Raw genomic sequence first — 21,474 nt, forward strand, 5'->3', positions numbered from 1 at the left:
AAGAGTGATTGATTTTCAAATACTGCTGCTAGTCTTTTGAATGAACTCAGAAAACTCAGCACCCATTGCTAAACCGACTCACCTGCCACATTGATGAGTTAACATATTCCTCCTAAAGATGGTTTACATTATCTTCATGTAATTTGGTTTTTCTTCCCCTCATTTTCCTGCAATTATTGCTTCCTCATCTCTTCCTTATCTATATTTGACTTTTCTCTCCTCTCCCACTGCAAACTACCAATATTATTTCAATCTTCCCACTGTCACTGGGGTGTCTCCACTTTAGTGGAGCACTCCTCCATGCTTTAGGCACTATGAATGAGGGGTAAGTAAGCCAAAAGTAGTACCAGCAGTGCTCCAGGCCACGTAAAAAGCCTTACATTGGGTGAATATAGAAGCCTAACTGCTTATGCTGAACCTTTGTTTACCCACAGACATGACAGACTCCAACAAGATGATCATCAACTTGGCCCTCTTTGGCATGACTCAGAGTGGAAAAAGTTCTGCTGGGAACATTCTTCTGGGAAGCACAGACTTCCACAGCAGCTTTTCTCCATGTTCTGTAACCAAAGATTGTTGTCTAGGCCGCAGTTGTCACCTCTGTGGCTTCATGCGTCGAGGAGGGCAAGAGATAACCCTGCAGATCCAGGTGTTGGACACTCCTGGTTATCCACACAGCAGGTTGAAACAGGAGGTCAAGGAGGCCCTGGCACATCACTTCGGGCAAGAGGGTCTCCATCTTGCGCTGCTGGTCCAGAGAGCAGACGTGCCTCTCTGCGGACAGGAAGCATCTTCCTCAGTCCAGATGATTCAGGTAATACAAAAAGGCAATTACACTAATGCCATTACTTCTATTTGGAGGACATTATCCTATGACAATCTGCTGAAAAGAGTAGGTTAGAGCAAGTTTAAAACAAGTGTTGGTCAAATAGAAATGGTAAAAATTACTTGATTTTTCCTATCAAGAGTCATTTTGACAATTTCCTTTAGAGGAATTCAGTTAGTCATTTTACAACTATGTCACAGACAAACCCTCCCACCCCCAAATAAGATGCTAGACTTCAGAGGTTAACTAACCCCTGAATGAGTTTGTAAATGTGGCCTCCAGACTATCTGCTTCAGAATCAACTGGGCTGTTGTTAAAAATGCATATTCATCTAAGCCCTACTGAAACAGAATTTCAAGAGTAGAACCTGCATACCCGCATTTGTATAAATTTTCCATATATTTTTTTTAAAAATGGCAAAGTTTAAGAACTACTAAAACTTGCAACAAATGTGTGTTCATTCACTGATTCAGTCATTGAAAACTGTATCAGGTACTTACACAGAGCTTAATGATTGGTGAACAATATACGAGTCCTGTCCTCAAAAAACTTAACAGTGTAGAAGAGACAAATAAATAAACAAGTATAAGACAATGCGTTAAGTGCCAAAGTAGTATAATGTAGCCTGGGGGAAAGCAGGTTTCACTGTGACTTACATCATGGTGAACTATACTTTATTTATAGGAAAGAAATCAGGAATTTCAGATGCTCTGAGTGCCTCATCATCTGTAGGGTCAGCAACTGATCCACTGTAGCCAAGAAAAGACCACAGGGACCTCAGTGTGAACATGAATAACATATGCCACCTTTGCCAAGTGGTCCATCCATGTTTGTTTGTTCATTTATTAGAAGTCACTAAGTTGGAAGCTTGTTCAGCCAGTCTAGGTAAGGACCTTGGAATGGGGAGGGGTTCTGAGTATGGCTATAACTAGGAGATGGAGGGAGTAATACTTGCATATGGTACACACATATATGAACCAGGTCCATCTATAACCAACAATTCCTGGAAACTGCTCATTGAGCTGCTCCATTCTACTCAATCTCTTGATTCTCTAGTCTGGAGCCACCTAAATTTAACTGCTGGACTTGACTAGTATTACTCAGTAGCCTCATTAAGTCACCGAGATAAGAGAACTCATCATTACTAGAAGCTCCACAGGTAAACTACAGGGAGAATAGAAAGCAGACATTTTTCATTCAAGAATCTGTATAAATGCTACTCTTCTTTTGGCCCAATTTCTGATCACATCGATATAGGATCTGTTATACTTAGAAAGATAGTATACTTAGATTCAGAGAAATATTTTTTCCCTTTAACTAGTAAAGGCATAAGATTGTTCTAAATGACAGACACACTTTTTTTTCAGTAATTGTGCATGTTTTTAAAAATGAAAAAAAAAAAGCCATATGTGAAATCACAACAAACTAGCAGAAAAAATTAGGGTGACAAGAGTATAAAAAATATTCCTCATCATCCAACTCCTGAAAAGTTAAGGACATGCTGTGCAAAAGTAAAGAAGAGAAGATGATTGCAATTAAGAAACAATGTGGAATCTAAGAAAGCCCACAAACCTCCCCTAAACTATTAAAGCCTGCATTTCAAACAATATTTCTGGTAGAAATCAAGTGGGGGAAAACCTGTTGCCATTCCATCAGTGTAATTTTTTAAATAAGTTTTAAAGTTCATTTAAAGCTGTTATTAAATAAACATTTAGTTGAAGGTACAGATGGATATAACTCAGTAAATTCAGTAAATGTACAAATATTTCTCAAAAACTAATCTCTCTCCACATGTCTCTAAATTTTTCTCTATGGTGGTCCTATGCTTAGCTGAAAAGGGTATTTTAAAAGACATACATTTTAGGGGTGCCTGGGTGGCTCAGTCAGTTAAGTGTCTGCCTTCGGCTCAGGTTATGATCCCAGGGTCCTGGGGTTGAGCCCCGCATCAGGCTCCCTGCTCAGCGGTGAGTCTACTTCTCCCTTTCCCTCTGCCTGCCGCTCCCCCTTTTTGTGCTCTCTCTGCCAAATAAATAAATAAAAAATCTTTTTAAAAAAATAAAAAAAATACAAGACATACATTTTAAAAATAGATTTTTTTTCCAGTTTTAGGATATAGAACTCTATTGTAATCCCCTAATTTTTTTTATACAAGTGAATTTGATTCATACATGACTCTGATCTTTTTAAAAGTACCTGGCATACAGCCACCTTCTCTTAGCACTGCCTTCTTAATTCAGTGTCCAGTTCATGACTTAAAGGCAGAGAGGAGATGGGCTAGAGTAAAACTCAGATCCAGAATTTTTTTTTCTAAATAAATATCTTTTCCCTCCCAGGAAAACTCAGCAGCCAAGATTTAGTAAGCTTCAGAGGGGCCCATGACCCCTGAGAGGCACTGCAGTCCTATTCTGGGCTTCTATCATAATTTTTGGTTGAAGATCGCCTATGCACAAGCTGGCTGTTTATGACCTTCTTCCTGAAGGTGCTTCAGTTACTGGTGGCAGCCATCTGGATGTGCTCACAGATTGGAAGCAGCTGCAGAATGTCTGAATATTCAACAGGACCAACAGCTGTTAGGAAGAGCAAGGAGTTGTTAAGGTCCTCTGGTTCCAGACACACCCTGGATTTCTTTTTCTTCCTGGCTTATGCAAAATGGGGAATGGAATATCTGCCTTCTCCCTTTTCCTTTCCTCCTTTCTGGGGGCACTCGTACCTGCCATGGAAGGAACCTACAAAGCCAATGCCAGAGAAGTGACCTCTTTTTTCCTGTACCTCCCTATGGTCTCTTTAAATATCTCTTTTAATTTGTGCTCTAATATTTTTTAGAGGGGTTATAGGCTGCCAGCTATGACAAATGAAACATTTCCCCAAATGATCCTTTTTTCTTTATTTATGTTAGGCCTTCATAATTTACAGCAAAATGGTGGAGATGTCAGTGAGTCATCTTCCCAAAATTGGGAAATAAAGGGCATGATTCATCTAAATATTATCTGAATATCATTTGAATGTTACTTAAAAATCCACAAATAGTGAATAAGAGAAAACAGAATAAAGTCACCTTAAGAAAAGTGCTAGCAAGCAGCCAAACTGCACTAGGAACTGAATCCAGGAATTGACTTAAGTCCAAATTCTTTCCACTATCATGGTACCATGTATTATTACTGTACATAATCAGGCTTCAAGGAGATATTTTTTATTTAGAATGAACAACTCAAATATTGATGTTATAGGTGGGTGTGTATACAAAAGGCTCAGAAAGGCCAATGCAAGGCCTGAAAATACTTAATGAAGATAATGGGCTTAGTTGTTGGATAGAATTTAGTTGAAAAATAAGCCTATAAATGTTACTATGAGTTTCTTGGCTTCAGTTCCTCACTTATAAAATGAGAATAATTTTACCTATGTTGAAGAGTTTTAAGGGTTATGTTTAATGAATGTAATGGGACTGTGCATTGTGCCTGACTAATAGTAGATTCACAGAAAGCTACTATCATTGTTAACATTTTTATTGTTATTGTCACTACGCAAATTGTGATGAGTATTCAAACGAATTACTAGACATGAGCAATCTATTATAGAGGTTAAGAGCATGGGCTCTAGAGTAAGTTATACTTGTGTTCAAGCTCCTACTTAGTTACTTATTTGCTTTATGACCTTGGGCAAGCAGCTTCTCTAAATTTCAATCTCTTCATTGGTAAATTGGGAAAAATAATAGTGTCTACTTGACTGGGTTATTTTCAGGACTAATTTCATAATAACATAACAGTAAATTAACTCAGGCACTAGCACAAGACGAGTGTACACTAAATGTCAGCTACAGCCATTATAATTTTATTGTTAGTTTTGTCTTATGCTAAAATTAGGACATATTATTTGTAACCTTCTTCAGGATTATCTTGATAGGCTTCAGAAGAAAATCAGAGTGAAATCAAATTTACACAGCCCTGATGTATAAGAACTTCCCTATTAATTTAGAAAAAAAATCTGGGAAGAAAATTCACTGGTTTAGTAAAGGTTAAAGTGAGAAGCTCCAAGTTAGTGGGAAGGACATGTCCGGGCAGGTAGGGGACCTCTGTTATAGGCCCAGGCCTGCCAACAATCAGCTATGTGGCTTTGGCCATTTAACATCACATGTCACGATATCCCCTTCTGTAAAATAAGGCAATTTGGACAGAAGATCTGTAAGGCTGAATATTCACTGAATCTGATCTAACAAGGTCTTATCATTCAGCTCTTGGAGAAGGAAATGTGGTGCTTTAAGTGGGATGAGAGTAAAGGAATAGTCTGAAATATAAAGAATGGTCCTTATTGTCCTGTTCCATGATAATTTTTTTTCTCAGTTGATGTAATAGTTGGCTTTTTAAAAAATTCCCCCTAAAAAGTCCAGATGCTATGATTTCATCAACCACAAACAAATGGGGCAGGGCTGGTGAGGTCCTGGGAAAATGAACATAATTCCTAGAAAACAAAGTTTATATCCTAACGAGCTGTCCCAAAAGGACTAGATGGACTCATACCCATTAGCACTCTGAAACCAAACAATTTGTGATTGATTGTAAAATTTCCATCTAGCTTAGTACTATATTTAAATTATTAACACCAGATAACTTACATTAACTTATCTTACTCTTGGATTTTTATGTGAGGTATCAATCAACTGTGATTATTCTTTCTCTGGGTCCATAGAGAACACGTTTGGCCACTAACATGATGACTATACACCAAGTGACACTATTTTCAAATAGTCAACTATTTTCTGGCCAAAAATCAATCTAAAGATTATAAGCTCAATCAACCATTCTCTTCTATTTCTGGCAGTAATTCAAAAGTGCAATTTCCCTCACAGTTTAGGACATGAGCATCCTTTCATAAATAATTATCAACATGTAAAAACTTCCCAGTGGCTGAACACATGAACTTGTAAGTAGTGCCGAGCTTACAAATCTATTTTCCTTAGGTGGTTTAACTCATTTTTCCTGAATGTTATTACAGTTTAAAGTATAGGAAATGTCTGGTGGAGACAAAAAGGGAATGTGTTAATGTTACAACCCAGAAAACCAGGAACTAAAGACATACTGTGAAAGTTATACCATTGAATGCAATAAGTACTAACCTAGCAAAAGAAGAATTCTATTATAATATATAACTCAGGAAGGGATCGCTTGGACCAGTTTATTTAGCATGAATTTTTATTATGGTGATGTTTTAAAAATATTTAATGACAAATGTGGTTCATGCATCAACCAAAACCCATGGGGTAGACCTGGGGGTAGCCCTCAAGAAGTTAAGGGTAGTGTCTATTTATTAACTTGTAACACACATTTCAATATTATGACAATCAAAATAAACACATTAATAATGTACTGGGTGAATATCAGAACTAGCTCTAAATTTGAGAAACTTTCAGAGACAAGAATGTTCAAGGATCAATAACTATATAGAAGTAAAGTCCCAATACTACACAATCCCCAATAAGGCTCAATCACTCTCTTTACTTGGTATGTCTTCACTGCCCCATGACTCTCTTGTTGATTCCTATGCTCAAGGCATCATCACATGCTAGAAACTTCTCCTGACTCCTCCCTTTACCTCACTTTCCACCCCCACCCCAAACTGGGCCAAATGTCTGCCTCTATAGCACCAATATATTTTCTATCACAACACCTGCAATTACAACAAATGGAAAGTATTTTCTTTCCTGTCTGCCCCTCTTCCTCAGTTCTAAGTTAGTACAAAAGAATCTCCACTAGACATAAGCAGAAAAGTGTATGTCATGGTCCACTGTGTCCCTGGAACAAAGTAACCCTCAATAAATATTTGCAGAAGGAATAAATCACCTGGAATTCTTTTTAAAATTCAAATTCCCAGGTTCCATCCCTAAAGATTCTGACACATTTGTAGCAAGCATCTCAAGTGGTTCTGATGCACATAACCCAGGAATCTTTTTATTCCCAGAAAATAGATCTATTTAGCACTTCATTAATTTTTCAACTATTTGTATTAATTTGCTAGGCTGCCAGAACAAGGTTCACTACCTGGGTGGCTTGTAAGCAACACAAATTTATTACCCCTCACTTTCAGAGGCTAGGAATCTGAAATGAACATTAGCAGGATTAGTTCCTTCCGTGGGCTGTAAGTGAAGACTCTACCCAAGGGTTCTGTCCTTGGCTTATGGATGACTGTCTTTATCTTTACATGGCATTTTTCTCTGTATTCATATCTTTGTCCATAATTCTCTGTTTTATAAGGACACCAATCGTATTGCATTAGTGGCCTTAACTTGACTAATTACACTGGCAACAACCCTATTGCCAAATAAAGTCACATTCTGAGGTACTAGAAGTTAGGATTTCAACATATGAGTTTGGAGGGGGTACACAATTCAAACCATAACACCACTTTATTTTGTGACTCTCTGATCTTCTCTCACAAGAAATATGTTACAACATGCTGAGCATGACAAATTTTGCTATGTCACTATTACCTAAAATGTGATGTTGACATTACACATATACTTAGATTTACAAAGAGCTATCGTCTTTAAAAGTTGGGTTAATTTAAATTTTGCTAATTTGTGTTTTGACGGCACATAAGAATATACCAATTAAAGTACCTTTTTAAAAATTCTTTTGTAAAGTTTAGAATCTGTTAAAAATAATTATTCATTTAATGTACTGATCTTGAAACTTCAGTTCAGATTTTCTTCAGGCAGGGCACTTTTAGGAGAATCAGAAATATACAATTATTCTATGGTGTAGACAAATTTTAAACAGATATGAGGAAAAATTTTGGACTTATTCATTGAGAGAGTCTTTCTGAATGCAAAAGAGAAAGTGCAGACTACATGCAAATCCATGAGAATGAACTATAGAACAAAAGAGAAATTTTATAGGAAGGTAAATTTTGTGTCCCAAAGATTAAACTTCAAAACCGAAGACTCAAAACAAATAAATAAAACCCTAAACCTTCTGTATGAGATGATGGTGAGGGTCCAAATTACAGATTAATCCAACCAATTTCTACTGAGAGTTTACAATGTGCTAAAGGCTTCGATTGATATAGGAAGACAGACTCTGCCTTCCAAAAGCTCATGGTCAAGGTACAGAGATAAATGTGTAAATACATAGCTCTGATAAATGACAAACTATATTAGGAATTATAATTGGTAACCATGGTCTCGAGATGTTTAAGTTTAAATATATTGTCCCACAGTTGCCATATTTCCATATTATTTACATGTCTTGATTCTTCCTTCCTTCATCTCTCTCCCTTTCTCTCTTCCTTTCATTTTCAGTTTTTCAGTCTTATAAATACCAATCCCACATTTGTTATATACATTGAAAATAGTTCCCCAAACTGTCTTTCAATTTTTTAAGATTTTTTTAAACCAGAGTTTGTACTGATACTATCTCCCACAAAGCATTATGTTGAATTTCAAAAGGATAAAGCCTGTAAAGTGCCCAGCATAATACCTAGCACTAAATATTAGTTGTTCTTTCTTCTTTCTTTCTTCTGATTACTAGAGGTCCTGGATATTTCTTGTTATATTTATTCCTAAGTATTTTATATTTTTCTGAGGACTCAGAAATAAGTAATACTTTAAACCTTCTATCTGAGATGATGGTGAGGGTCTAAATTCCAAGTTTGCTATTATAAACCGGTAGCACCTTTGAAAATATAATGGTAACGAGAATATTTGGAATGAAGGGAATGTCATTTTACTTTCACAATGTCATGATTTCATATAACTTTTGAAATATTAAAAATGTTAAATGGTTATTTCTAGACACCTTTCATATTGTGTGAACAATTTGCCACATCCCGTCACTTCCATTTTATATCAGCTTATTTTCACTAATCAAAAAAGACATTATTCCATAACCAACTTCCACATATTACTAACCAAAGGAATACCAGTCTTTGATGTTTTTCAACCACATTAGAGGAAGTCATCTGATAAACTGGGCTTGATTCTAGGCACGTGAAGAGGATGCAAATCACAGTGGTATTTTGTAGTTGTTCCAAATCACTAAATGTAGTTTGATCTTAGCTTTTCCATTACATGTCATCTGATTAATCAATAGATTGTAACCAGATTATGTAATTATAAATCCTCAGAGGATACTTTTAGTTATGATAATAACAAACATTCCTATAAAAAAAGATATGACAATTCCCTTGGCCAAAGTCCTTTGACTTAAAGGAATTGTGGTTCTAACAGCTTCAGGTTGGCAGGTAAATATAAATTATTGCTGAATGTTGTAAATGAAATTGTATCATATGCAGCATTAATAATATACAGTTCTGAATTTTGCTCTTATAATTTATAAATTATAAGAGCAAAATAAAATGTAGAAATACAGCCCCCTCCTTTTTTTTTTTTTTTTTTTTTTTTACAAAATCCACCCATCTTTCTCCATTTACTTACATTATTTGACCCCGTCTTCACTTCCCATTACATATATCAGCTTTTAGTAACATAATGACATCCAGATCTGTTGACTGTCTATGTTGGACCATAATAACTCCTTTACTTGTGTTTGAGGAATATAGGCCAAGGCAAATAGCCATTTAACTTCTTATTTCTTTCAGGAACTTCTGGGACATGCTTGGAAGAATTACACTGCCATTCTTTTCACCCATGCAGAGAAAATAGAAGAGGCTGGGTTCAGTGAAGATAAATATTTGCATGAGGCCTCCGATACACTGCTAACCTTGCTAAATTCTATTCAGCACAGATACATTTTCCAGTATAAAAAAGGAAACTCACTTAATGAACAAAGAATAAAAATCTTAGAAAGAATCATGGAATTTATAAAAGAAAATTGTTACCAAGTTCTTACCTTTAAATAAAATTTAAAGTAACATAATGACATTGGATTTTAGAGTCAGAAACCTTGTTTCCAAATGCCTCTGTTAGGGGCACCTGGGTGGCTCAGTCATTAAGCGTCTGCCTTCGGCTCAGGTCGTGATCCCAGGGTCCTGGGGTCGTGATCCCAGGGTCCTGGGATCGAGCCCCGCATTGGGCTCCCTACTCGGCGAGAAGCTGCTTCTCCCTCTCCTACTCCCCCTGCTTGTGTTCCCTCTCTCACTGTCTCTCAGTCAAATAAATAAAAATAAAAATCTTTAAAAAAAAAAGTGCCTCTGTTAGAATGGATGAGGACTCTCAGAACTCCCATAGGCAGCTGGGGAGAGTGTACATTGGTATAACCACTTTTGGACAACTGTTTGGCAGTTAAGAAAAATATAAAGTAATCAAGACTCCTAATGCAAATCCTGTGACACAGCGATTGCCCTCCTAAATATACATTCAGCAGAAAGGTGTACATTTGTGCACTAAAATATATGTGTGTACAAGAATGCTCATAGCAGTACTACTCATAATAGCTAATTAGCTATTGGAAATTATCCAAATGTCCATTAATAGTAAAATGCATAAGCAAATTGAGGTATATTCACACAACGGAGTATTACACAGTAATGAGAATAAGCAAACTACAACTGCATGTAACAATATCAATGAACTGCCCAAACAGAAAGTTGAAAGAAGCCAGACATAAAATAGTCAAATCATATGTTGTATGATCCCATTTGTATAAAGTTCAAAAACAGTCAAAACTGATGTAATATAAACTACTCTGATGTTAGAAGTGTTAGAAATCAGGAGTGGTCACTCTTGGGGAGAGGATAATGAGCATGCACTGGGCAGCTTCTGAGATTCTGGCAATGTTTCATTTTTTGACCTGGAGGTTGGTTTCAGAGTTTTCACTTTGTGAAAATTCAACAACGAACACTTCTGATTCATAAACTGTTTAGTGTATCTGTTATATTTAAATAAAAGTTAAAATGAAAAATTATTACCTATATTTTAAAAACTAGCTCCACTACTTACTTGATGCTAGACAAGGAAAATTATTTAATCCTGTGAAATCCTCATTTGGAATATCTACTTGATAGTTACTATAATGATTAAACAACTTGGCTCACAGTTAGATGCTCAATAAATGTTAACTTTCTTTTCCACCTTCTTATGACCTGTGGTTCCTATTTAGGGTTGGAAATGTAGGTAAAAATTCAGAGCCTAGCCCTGCAGCAGAAACAAGGGTAACAACTGTAATAACCCAAAATGAATAAAGCCTTGACTGAAGAAGAGGCTTCTCCACCTTTTAAGGTTAGTCACTTTGGCTTAGGAGAGAGCTCCAGGATGGTCTCAAAGGCAGCAGTGAGGATTGAAGGAAAATAATTCTAGTCAATCATAACTGCCAAGACCACCACCAAATCAAAACTGGATCACCCTTATGTTCAACATTTGTACATGAGCTTTATAATTTATAAAATTCTTTCACTAAGATAGTTCCTAATTTACCAACAGCTTGGTTTCATATTTTTTAAGCGTGCAATACACTGTATTTCCTATTAGAAATAAGATTATAGCTGGTGATTATTCTCCCAGGAAAGGCCTCAAAAGCCTACTTAGTGCTTAATTTTACCTGAACTCTAGCACAAACGGTATTAGAAAGCCTAGAACCAAAATTTAGAAAATGCTTCTATGGGAAAGTGTAATTCAAATTCCAACTTGAAATAATGTCTCTCTTTATTTCTCTTCAGGGGCCCTTCTATCATGGGTCCAGGACTGTAAAGTGAGAGCTTCAACAAAGGAGCTGATTTAAGAACTAAATGGGCACTGACACTTCCCTAAGGGTTGGCCACTTGGTGACAGAAAAAAAAAATATATATATATATATTTTTAGATTAATTAATTTATTTATTTGAGAGAGTGAGCACAAGCTGGGGAAGAGAAGCAGAGGCAGAGAAAGAAGCAGGCTCCCCGCTGAGCAGGGAGCCGGATGTGGGGCTCGATCCCAGGACCCTGAGATCATGACCTGAGCCAAACGCAGACGCTTAACCAACTGAGCCACCCAAGCGCCCCCAGAAAAAGAGATTTGAGGCTGAGAAGCTGAAACTGAAGTAAGTGGTGAAGAGAGGGGAAAATTCACATTTTAAGTCCTTCATATTCTTCATTCATGTGATGTCAGCTAACTCTTCTAGAACATTAATACTAGTTTCAGGAAAGATAGGTTGTACAGAACATTAAGGGTTCAAGATCTTTGAGGCTGGCATGGTGTTAAAAATTAATAGAGGGAAGGTGCCTCCAGTTTCAAAGAGGAAGACTTCTGTGATGTTCTTCCTTCAATTATTTTAGATTTGCATATATATGTATATATACATAACTCCCTAAATGTGATCATATAACATATTTTACTTTCTTTTAGTAGTCTTGTATTTTGCTTTTTTGGTTCGCCATTACCTCTCTCCTCTTCCATCTCTCCTTCTCCTCATGCACATCAGCCAATTAGATGGAGCTTATGTCAACAAAGAGCATGATATGCACCATTCCTATTTTCTGCATGTCCAAGTAATCACACACACAGAGTACACATATACATATAAGCATATGGAGGACTTTTGTCTTTTTATTTTTATTTATTTATTTAACTTATTTTTGAGGTGGGGAGGGAAAGGGCAGAGAGAGAGAGAGAATCTTAAGCAGGTTCCACACTCAGCGCAGAGCCTAATGCAGGGCTCAGTCCTATGACCTTGAGATCACGACCTGAGCTGAAATCAAGAGCTGGATGCTTAATCAACTAAGCCACCCAGGTGCCCTGACTTCTGTTTTTTTTTAAAAAAAATTTTCATATTATACTCTCTACAGCATCTTTTTTTTCACTTAATACCACCTCATTAAAATTCCTTCAACTCTAAAATGTAACTTAAATTCACCCCTTTTAACACTTCAGTGTATTTGTAACAATCTGTGCAACTACTTCTCTATTGATGTGCATTCCAGTTTTCTGCCACCCAAAGTCATGCTTCAACAACTATTCCTGTATATGTATTTTTATATAATATTGACTTTTTTCCTGTAAGTTATATTCCCAAGAGTGGAGTTTCTGGGTTGAAGTGTACATACAATTTAAGTTCAATATATCTTACCCAATTTCTTTTCATATTGTAAGAAATTTTTTCACCAACGTTTGAGTACTCTTTCCCTATATTCTTGTCATCAATCAGTGTTATCATCTAAAATACCTACTAACACCCATTTGATAAATGTAAAATCATGTTACATTAATTTGCATTTCCCAGACTACTATTGGGAGTATCTCTATAAGCATGTTGCTCATTTAGATTTACTCTTCTATGAATTGCCTCTTTACATTCTTTGTCCTTTTTATCAATTTTCTACTGGATTACTTCTTACATGATTCTTTGCTTGACCAACACTTTTTAAGGCTTAAACTTCTCCTAGCCCCACCTATGCACTTCCTTGTAAAATCTGGTCTCAGCAAGAACTCTGGTAGGTCAGTTTAACCAGAACCCTCTCACTCTCAATATCTGATCAGGTTGCTAATTCTCCACCAACCCAAGTGACCCTGATCCCCACCCTGCTCCTTGGCTGTAAATTCTCCGTTGCCTATGCTACACTGGGAGTTGAGCCCAATCTCTGCAGTAGTCCTTATACCTATCTTGATGGTCCTGAATAAAGTCTGCCTTACCATCTTTAACAAGTGTCATTGAATATTTTTTTAACACTCCCTGCTTGGCAAAATAGAAGAGTTCTATGTATACTATAGATATTAGTCTTCCATCTGTCTTTTATGTTTTTTTTTTTTAATTCTATTATTTATCCCTTAACTTTATGAGAACTTCTGCCAAACAAAATTTGTGAATTTTCTTATACTCATATATTTCTATGTACATGATACAAGATACACTTTTAGTTTCATTTCCTTCCAGATGTGTAACCAATTATATTTTCTCTATTTATCAAATAATTCATCCTTTTCCTACTGAAGAAAGAAAAACAGAGACAGAGGTAGGTAGATATATAGAGAGAGCTATCTCCTGTATCTATTTCTGGATCTGTTCTGGATTCTTGTTTCTTTCCATTATCTATTTTATATTACTGTCAATACCAGAATGATTTAATCAAAATGTCTTTATGTTATTCCTTGACATCTAGAACAAGTTTCTCTTGTTTTGGTTATTTTAAAACACTTTTCTGGATACTCTCAGGCATTCACTTATGTATTTTTTCAGATTTTTTTTTCTAATTAAAAAAATTTTTTGTTTATGAAAAATGGTATTTTATGATATTAAATTCTCCCATGCAAGCATATAAGATGTTTCTTCATTTTCCCTTATTTTATATTACTGTATTTCCTGCATTTTTCTTTTCCTTTACCAAATCAGCTTTGCTGATCCTTGGTAACTTGAAAGTTCTATTCTAACTGATGTGCATTAAGGATTATTTCCTTGTTCCTGATTCAGAATCAAGCACTATTGTGTGATAACAAGGTAACAACTATTTCTCTAGCCAAGAACTTCCCTTCCACACAGCATCATGCCCTCACCTACTAAAATAGACCTTTAGAACACTTTCATTTCCTCCGTATCCTTATATCCTTCCCAGGTCCTCCTTACGGAAGAGGGCTTTGGAATGCTTTTCTTTTCCCATTACCAGATTTTGCTAAGACATTTAACTCAAGACTTCCCTAACAGATTGCCCCCTCTGTTCAAAAGTCCTTTCTTACCAATTACATTGACCATTCCCGGTAGTTTATCCTTATCTCTTTTAACTTAATATAGAAATATTAGGTCCATTCCTTACCACTGTTTTCATCTTCCCGCATCTTTCTAGTTAGTGTGTTATATATACTCCTAATATACTCTTAATTCTAGCACAGTATCCAAGAGGCATTAAATTCTAGACATGTTCTTCCATGTACCATTATGCAGCAGTAATCCTAACACCTCATAATAATCAGCATAGCGGATGTAGAGAACCAATTTTTTAGCTGGTAGTGGGGTAGCTGAATCACAAGAATGCAAGACACAGAAGTGAACATCTTGTTGCTGTGCTGTACTCTACCGGAAGTTGGGATATTTGGCTTTTGGGGGATGACTGTACACGTGTAACCACTGAATAAACTTACCGTAACTGGAGATAATTACAACTTGCAACAAAAGAACCATGCAACCTAAACTAGCTCTAGGTAAAAGAAACGATGTCCAGAAAGTTCATCTTTGGTATCCCACCACCTATTCCATTAGTCTATAATTTGCAATCTTTCCTTATATCCCTTCAGCCCAATCTGTACACTATTTGCACCTGGAAGACAAAAGCCTCTACTGAACTTTGTATTTGAAAGTGTTTTGAACATTTTGGAGGACTGGAAAATAGTATATTTGATATTTTTGTGCATCTGGGGTTAGACTCTCATTAGCACATACCATCTTGGGGCATTGGTGATTCAGCCCTAATACTCACTGGCTCTGACCTTTACTAGGTTTATTCTCCTAAATATATTACCTCAATTAGTAACTTCAGACTTTCTTTAAAATCCATCCTGTGCCATGTTTTCCATAAAGAATTTGCTTACTCTGTTCTACTGATTTTCAGGCATATTCTAATTCTTTACAAAAAGGCTGATGTTTTTAAGTGGCACTGCTATTTCCCAAATTCTCAAACTTTAAAAAAATTAGTGTCTTCACAAGCACCTGAAGTTTTTTTCAAAGCATGTGCTCTTTTAAGAGAAAATGTTATTCTTTTATATGAAAACTAAGGTTACAGAAAAAAGTTATTTCTACCAACATCATTCTCTTTTGCTAAACCTATTGAAAGTGACTTTCAGTTTGCATTTTTCTTAATCTTTTTCAAAGAGAAATCAAATTGTGGTGTTGATTTTGGATAACTCCCGCACTATTCTTTCCAAATTCCCCAGGTGTAAAAAGCTGAATGGGTTTTAAATTAACAAGTATCAGCCAAATATGCAATCTTAGAGCTGAAAAGTTAAGTGGATGCATATATCTTGAGAGCATTTCTCTACTGGGATGTATAATATTCTAATGAGGCAATTTACAAAAACAAAAGTAAAACTTTGTTAGAGCAGCCTTCCGAAGAAGGCTTATCACAAAAACGTCATTGTAGAAATGAGCAGACGTTAATAATTACTATTTGAACAGTATTAGGTATTATGTAGCAATGGGAAAGGCAAGAAGAGTAGCTAGCCCCTTCATTAAAAAAGGATTTCTTGCAATTATTGAGCCCCAGGCTTGTTTCTGCTGCTGTTGCTAAGGACAATAGCCTGCCAGATAGGAAATATGTTGATGAAGACATAAAATAACACACACATATTTTACTCAAAAATCCAGAGAACTGGGAATAGTGTATTCAGGAGGGGAGGTGGGAGTAAGGAAGGGGAAGGAAAAAAATAAACAAGGGAATACATAAGGGTGAAAAAATATAATCTACAATAATTAATTCACACTCTGAAATTCCAGATGGCTCACTTTCAAACCAGCAATTATTTCATTGTTCTGGGTCCTATTTCCAAATTTTTTTTGGAGTTATACCCCTATGAATCACCTCTGCCAAGACTTAGCCAAAGGAAAAACCGTAACTATAAAAAGTACAGTAAGCAAGAATGTGTAAGTCACTCTTTTCTATTCCAACAAGTTGGTATCTGACGATCTGGTTTTGTATAGAGGCGTATTAGCCATCAGCAGCTATCCTTCTTTTATTACTGCACATTTTGGGGTTATCATCCAAGTAGTACTGCAAATGAGGCCTCACTATAGAATTGCTCCTGGATTAAATAAATATATTGACTATCTATCTATCTATCTGGAATTTAGTGACCTCTCTCACAGGTTGGCTTTTGGGATGGACTGTCAGATCAGTGCCCTCAACAGTGCATTACTTAAAAAGGCAACTGCTGCCAGCCGCAGCAGCCTGGTTTTACCAACAGGTTCTTCCTAAGAACTTCTGCAACAAAAAGAAAAAAGTTGATAAATTATCTTTGTAACTAACCACTCCAAAGGAGTATTTAACGATCTCGCCTCTACCTTTAGAATCTCTTAAAATACTCCACTAATGGAGTCATCCTAATCTCCTTACGTGAACTACTAGAGTCTAGGGACTTTATCACTATCCTTCCCTAAAGTTTAAACAAAGCAGTTGCTTCTCACCCAAATAAAAGAAACCATATGACATTTAACTGACATGGAAGAAAGTATATTGTAATGGAGAAGAGCACAGGATTACTAAGAGTTGGAAGAAGATCTAGGTTTCAGCTAGTTATACCTTAGCACAGGTACTTTTTTAACTTTTCTGTTGGTTCTTTGGGGTAAAATAAAATGGCTGGTCTAATTCTATGGAGTTAAGAAATAGGTAAGATGTGTAAAAGTACTTTTTAGCTATAAAGCACTACATATCTTAGTAATAATCCTATAATAAAATCCACGAGAGCAGAGAGGTATTATTAATACATCCCCCTAACTTTTGTTGAAGGGCATGGTTTATTCCCTAATTGAAATTTTGAAGAGTAGAGCTTTCTCCACAGGACAGCAATTTGTAGTATTATTGTTAGTTGAGTTACATTAATTTTCCTCCCTAGTTTTTATTTGGTATCTTGGTGATAAAGTTTTAGTCTTCACACTGTTGCAAAAGCGCTTAGAACCAGAACTTGTGTCACAATTTATGTAGCTAAAGTACACAGTTAATACTGAGTACTTCTGTTCTTTTTGTATTTTTAAAGGCATAACATATAAATTTCCCTGGAAAGCTGAGGTATACTCATGTCCCTTTAATGCTCCTGTTAAACTCAAGAGTGAAGTGCTTCCGAGTCGGTTGGGCGTCTGCCTCCGGCTCGGGTCGTGGTCTCGGGGTCCTGGGATCGAGCCCCACTGTTGGGCTCCCTGATCAGTGGGGAGCCCGCTTCTCCCTCTGCCTCTGCTTCCTTTTCTGTCTCTCATGGATAAATAAATATTAAAAAAAAAAAAAGAGTGAAGTGCTTCCCTACTGACCAAGAACTTAAAAATAGAATTGCTTCTATTTATATTAAACTGAAAACACAACAGTGAGAAATATTGTCTTCCTGGTCTAAGAAAATTATAAAACTAAGGGTGCCTGGGTGGCTCAGTTAAGCATCTGCCTTCAGCTCAGGTTGTGATTCCAGGGTTCTGGGATTGAGCCCCACATCAGGCTCCCTGCTCAGCAGGAAGTCTGCTTCTCCCTCTGCCTCTCCCCCTGTTCATGCTCTCCGCCCCCCCTCAAATAAATAAATAAAATCTTAAAAAAAAAAAAAAGAAAATTGCAAAACTTTTTAAAACTATCATTAATACTAAACCAATCAAAGGGCATCAATGAACAGGGATGGGCAGTATCTAAATATCTAAACAACAGACGTCAGTGGGAGCACGTGGATAAGAGAAAATTTCAGTAATGCAGTAAGGAACATCTCCAGCAAGGGAAGAGATACTACATCTGGTATGAGGGACAATCAGGTCTACTGAGAAACAGGGCCCCAGCCTCTTGGGGCTTCATATACACTATGTAATGTTCTGAACAAGAATTCAACTTCTCAGGAAATCTCAAGAACACTAGTTTCTGGAAAAGGAGCATCCCTACCATGAACGGGTATTACAATAATATATATTATATCCTAGAAATTGTTTTAAGTACTCTGTGGGTACTAACTCCCACAACCTTCATAACTCTGAGATAAGTACTTCATTATACCCACCTTAAATGAGGGGAGTAAAGTATATAAAGGCTAAGCAGTTGCCCCAGCTCACACACACATTTAAGTTGTAGAGCCAGGAATCAAAACTAGGTAATTTGGCTTCAAAACCAATACTAAGCTCTATGGATATATTAGCATCTCTGAGAGTCATCTACAAATGCAGGTTTTTGATCCTGCAAAGCCAAGGCAAAGACTCTGAAACCTGGTTAAAGTCACTAATGTTGCTCTACAAGGCCCTATCCACACCCTCTATCTTGCTGACATGCTATTAAACTTCCAGGAGTTACTTTGAATATTTTGTAAATAGTCTAAATAGGAATTTACATATTTTTAAAAAGCAACAACGAAGTATCTGTTTGGTGGGCACTTAATGTTCTTGTATCCATACAGTACTTAATGTTCTTGGTAAAAGCAAGCAGGGGAAAACATTTTCAATTTTGTATTAAAATCAACAGGTCCTGAAAATGACTCATCTCAAAAGAATAGTACACATGGAATTTCTAAATATAAGAAAAGTTAGTACTCCCAACATTCACTGTAAGATAGTACGCCAACCTTGCATAAGAAAGCATCTTGGAGGGGCGCCTGGGTGGCTCAGTCGGTTAAGCGGCTGCCTTCGGCTCGGGTCATGATCCCAGGGTCCTGGGATCGAGCCCCGCATCGGGCTCCCTGCTCAGCGGGGAGCCTGCTTCTCCCTCTCCCTCTGCCTGCCTCTCTGCGTACTTGTTCTCTCTATCTCTCTGTCAAATAAATAAAAATAAAATCTTTAAAAAAAAAAAAAGAAAGCATCTTGGGGTAGGGTCAACTTTTTTTTTTTCCTGGTTTAGTTCACAAAACATAAATAAAAGTCAAGAGGTACCAACTGTTTAGGCTGTGACCTAACACCATCTCCTACTGTTGAAATCTTTAAAGGGCTGAATACCAAAGCCAAAAGGTTTATGTCTAGTTCATGAACAATGCCATTTTTGTCGTTAGTTCCATAAGAGCTCTCTCATCCCAGCAATACAAATCAATTATTTTTCTATAAAAACAATGACTAATAATGGTGCTGCATTGATAACTTGATTGAGTAATGTTTTATGTAACTTTAAAAATTGGGAATTGGGCGCCTAGGTGGTTCAGTCAGTTAAGTGTCTGCCTTTGGCTTGGGTCATGATCCCAGGGTCCTAGGATGAGTCCTGCATTGGGCTCCCTGCTCACCGGTGAGTCTGCTTCTCCCTCTATCCTCCTCCCCTGCTCGTAATCTCTTTCTCTCAAAAAAAAAAAAAAAAAAAAAAATCTTTTTTTTTTTTTTTTAAAGATTTTATTTATTTATGAGAGAGAGAATGAAAGAGAGAGAGCATATGAGACGGGGGAGGGTCAGAGGGAGAAGCAGACTCCCTGCCGAGCAGGGAGCCCGATGCGGGACTCGATCCGGAGACTCCAGGATCATGACCTGAGCCGAAGGCAGTCGCTTAACCAACTGAGCCACCCAGGCGCCCCCCAAAAAAAAAAAAATCTTAAAAAAAGTAAATAAAAATTGGGAATAAATATTTCAACTAAGTAGTTGAAACATTCTTTAATTTAAATTTAATATAATTGGGAAAAATTGGAAAATACAGAATCACAAGACTTTGTCATAGTCTTATTTCCAAAAGAATAATATATCCTGAGTACAAAATAACTTCTGACATTCATTTGTGTTTAGTTGTCAACAGTTGTTATTGATGTTTGTTATTTAGTTTTTCAGAAAGAAGATAAAACTGGCCTACCAGAACTCCATGGACTTCAATAAACGAAATTTAATTATACCTTTTAGAACCTGGCATGCACGGTTGTTTTAAATTTTTTTGTTTTGCTTCTCCATCAGAGGCTATAAACAGCTAGAATATTGTGTAATTTTTATTTTAAATAGTATCTACACTCCTACCTCCACAGATGCATTTCTTTTCGGTAGCCCAAATCATCAGGCATCATCTCAAGGCTGGTGAACTTGAAAGCTCCTAATTCCTAAGTTAATTTTCATTGTTCCTACAATATCTGTTAAGATGAGTGAAAAATAGGCATTTGACACCTTAATATATATGTACATTGACTTTGATAACAATTTCTTTTAATATATTAATAGTAATGATAGTACATGAAAAAGCAAAATATATCAATCTTAAATGCTCTTCTAAAAGTAAAAACCTACAAATAATCTTTAATTAGGTAGCCAAAGAATCTTTATAATCACCTAGAATAAAAAAAGTAGACTGCTGTTTTTATCAATTTATTGGAAACTGCATTGGCAACACTTTGCAATGTATTTATTCTTTATATTTATCAAAATGTATTACTACTTTGCCAAATGGAAAGAAAAAGTTCAGTACACAGTGGAAAATTTCATTCTTTTAAAAAAGTCACCTTAAATATACAGGTCTGATTACTTTGGTGAGCAACAGCAATAATGTTAAAATGCCACGTCTCCTATCTTTTATGACAGTTGGTCATTTTCAGTATTATTACAATATGACTAGCTAATAAGCTTGACAAAAATTCTAACTTGTCATTTCTGAAGAGGAGAAGACATCTATAATACAGATTCACAATATACTAAAAATCCAAGGGCTTAAAATTTCATGTACCATGTGCCTCCAAATAGGAAACTAAATGGTCATTTAGTTTCAAGTTATCTAAATGTATCAAGAAAAACAATCTGCTAACCAATATCCCTGCTAAAAAATAAATCATCACAAAACATAGGTGATTTCCTTCCTATGTTATAAAGGAGCAAAAACCGTATGTAAAAATGTAGTGTTTCTCTAACCGATTAAAAACAATATATACCTGATTAAAAGACTAGTCAAGTCTGCAAGAGAAATAACACACAAAAAAGCCAGTTATATTTTAGGTACAAGTGACAAATATATTTCTTTTTATTGTTATTAAAGTTTTCTCCAATGTAGTTCAGTAAATGAAGTATTTTATTTTATTCCACTGTTGGTCATAGTTTGAGCCCTACACACTCCTTTCCCTTTCACCTGAAAGGGAGCTCCTTTGTATGTAGCTACACACTCATCATTAGTAAAGAGATCAGGCTGG

At 36.3% G+C, this 21,474-nt stretch overlaps 1 protein-coding gene across 1 annotated transcript; it reads left to right on the forward strand.

Annotated features, from left to right (window-relative positions):
* Window positions 1-436: 436 nt before the first annotated feature.
* Window positions 437-9,714, forward strand: GIMD1 (GIMAP family P-loop NTPase domain containing 1). Its single transcript, XM_006727175.2, has 2 exons — window positions 437-814; window positions 9,416-9,714. Exons 1-2 carry the CDS (start codon window positions 437-439, stop codon window positions 9,674-9,676), a joined length of 639 nt encoding a protein of 212 aa, XP_006727238.2. The 3' UTR covers window positions 9,677-9,714.
* The last annotated feature ends 11,760 nt before the right edge of the window (window positions 9,715-21,474 follow it).

The sequence above is a fragment of the Leptonychotes weddellii genome, chromosome 2, assembly GCF_054177405.1.
Source record: "Leptonychotes weddellii isolate Sample4059 chromosome 2, ASM5417740v2, whole genome shotgun sequence".
Lineage (NCBI taxonomy): Eukaryota > Metazoa > Chordata > Mammalia > Carnivora > Phocidae > Leptonychotes > Leptonychotes weddellii.

Coding starts and splice junctions, on each gene's coding strand:
- GIMD1 (XM_006727175.2), top strand. CDS start 437: ATGACAGACTCCAACAAGATGATCATCAACTTGGCCCTCTTTGGCATG. Junction 815..9,415: donor CCTCAGTCCAGATGATTCAG/GTAATACAAAAA, acceptor TATTTCTTTCAG/GAACTTCTGGGACATGCTTG.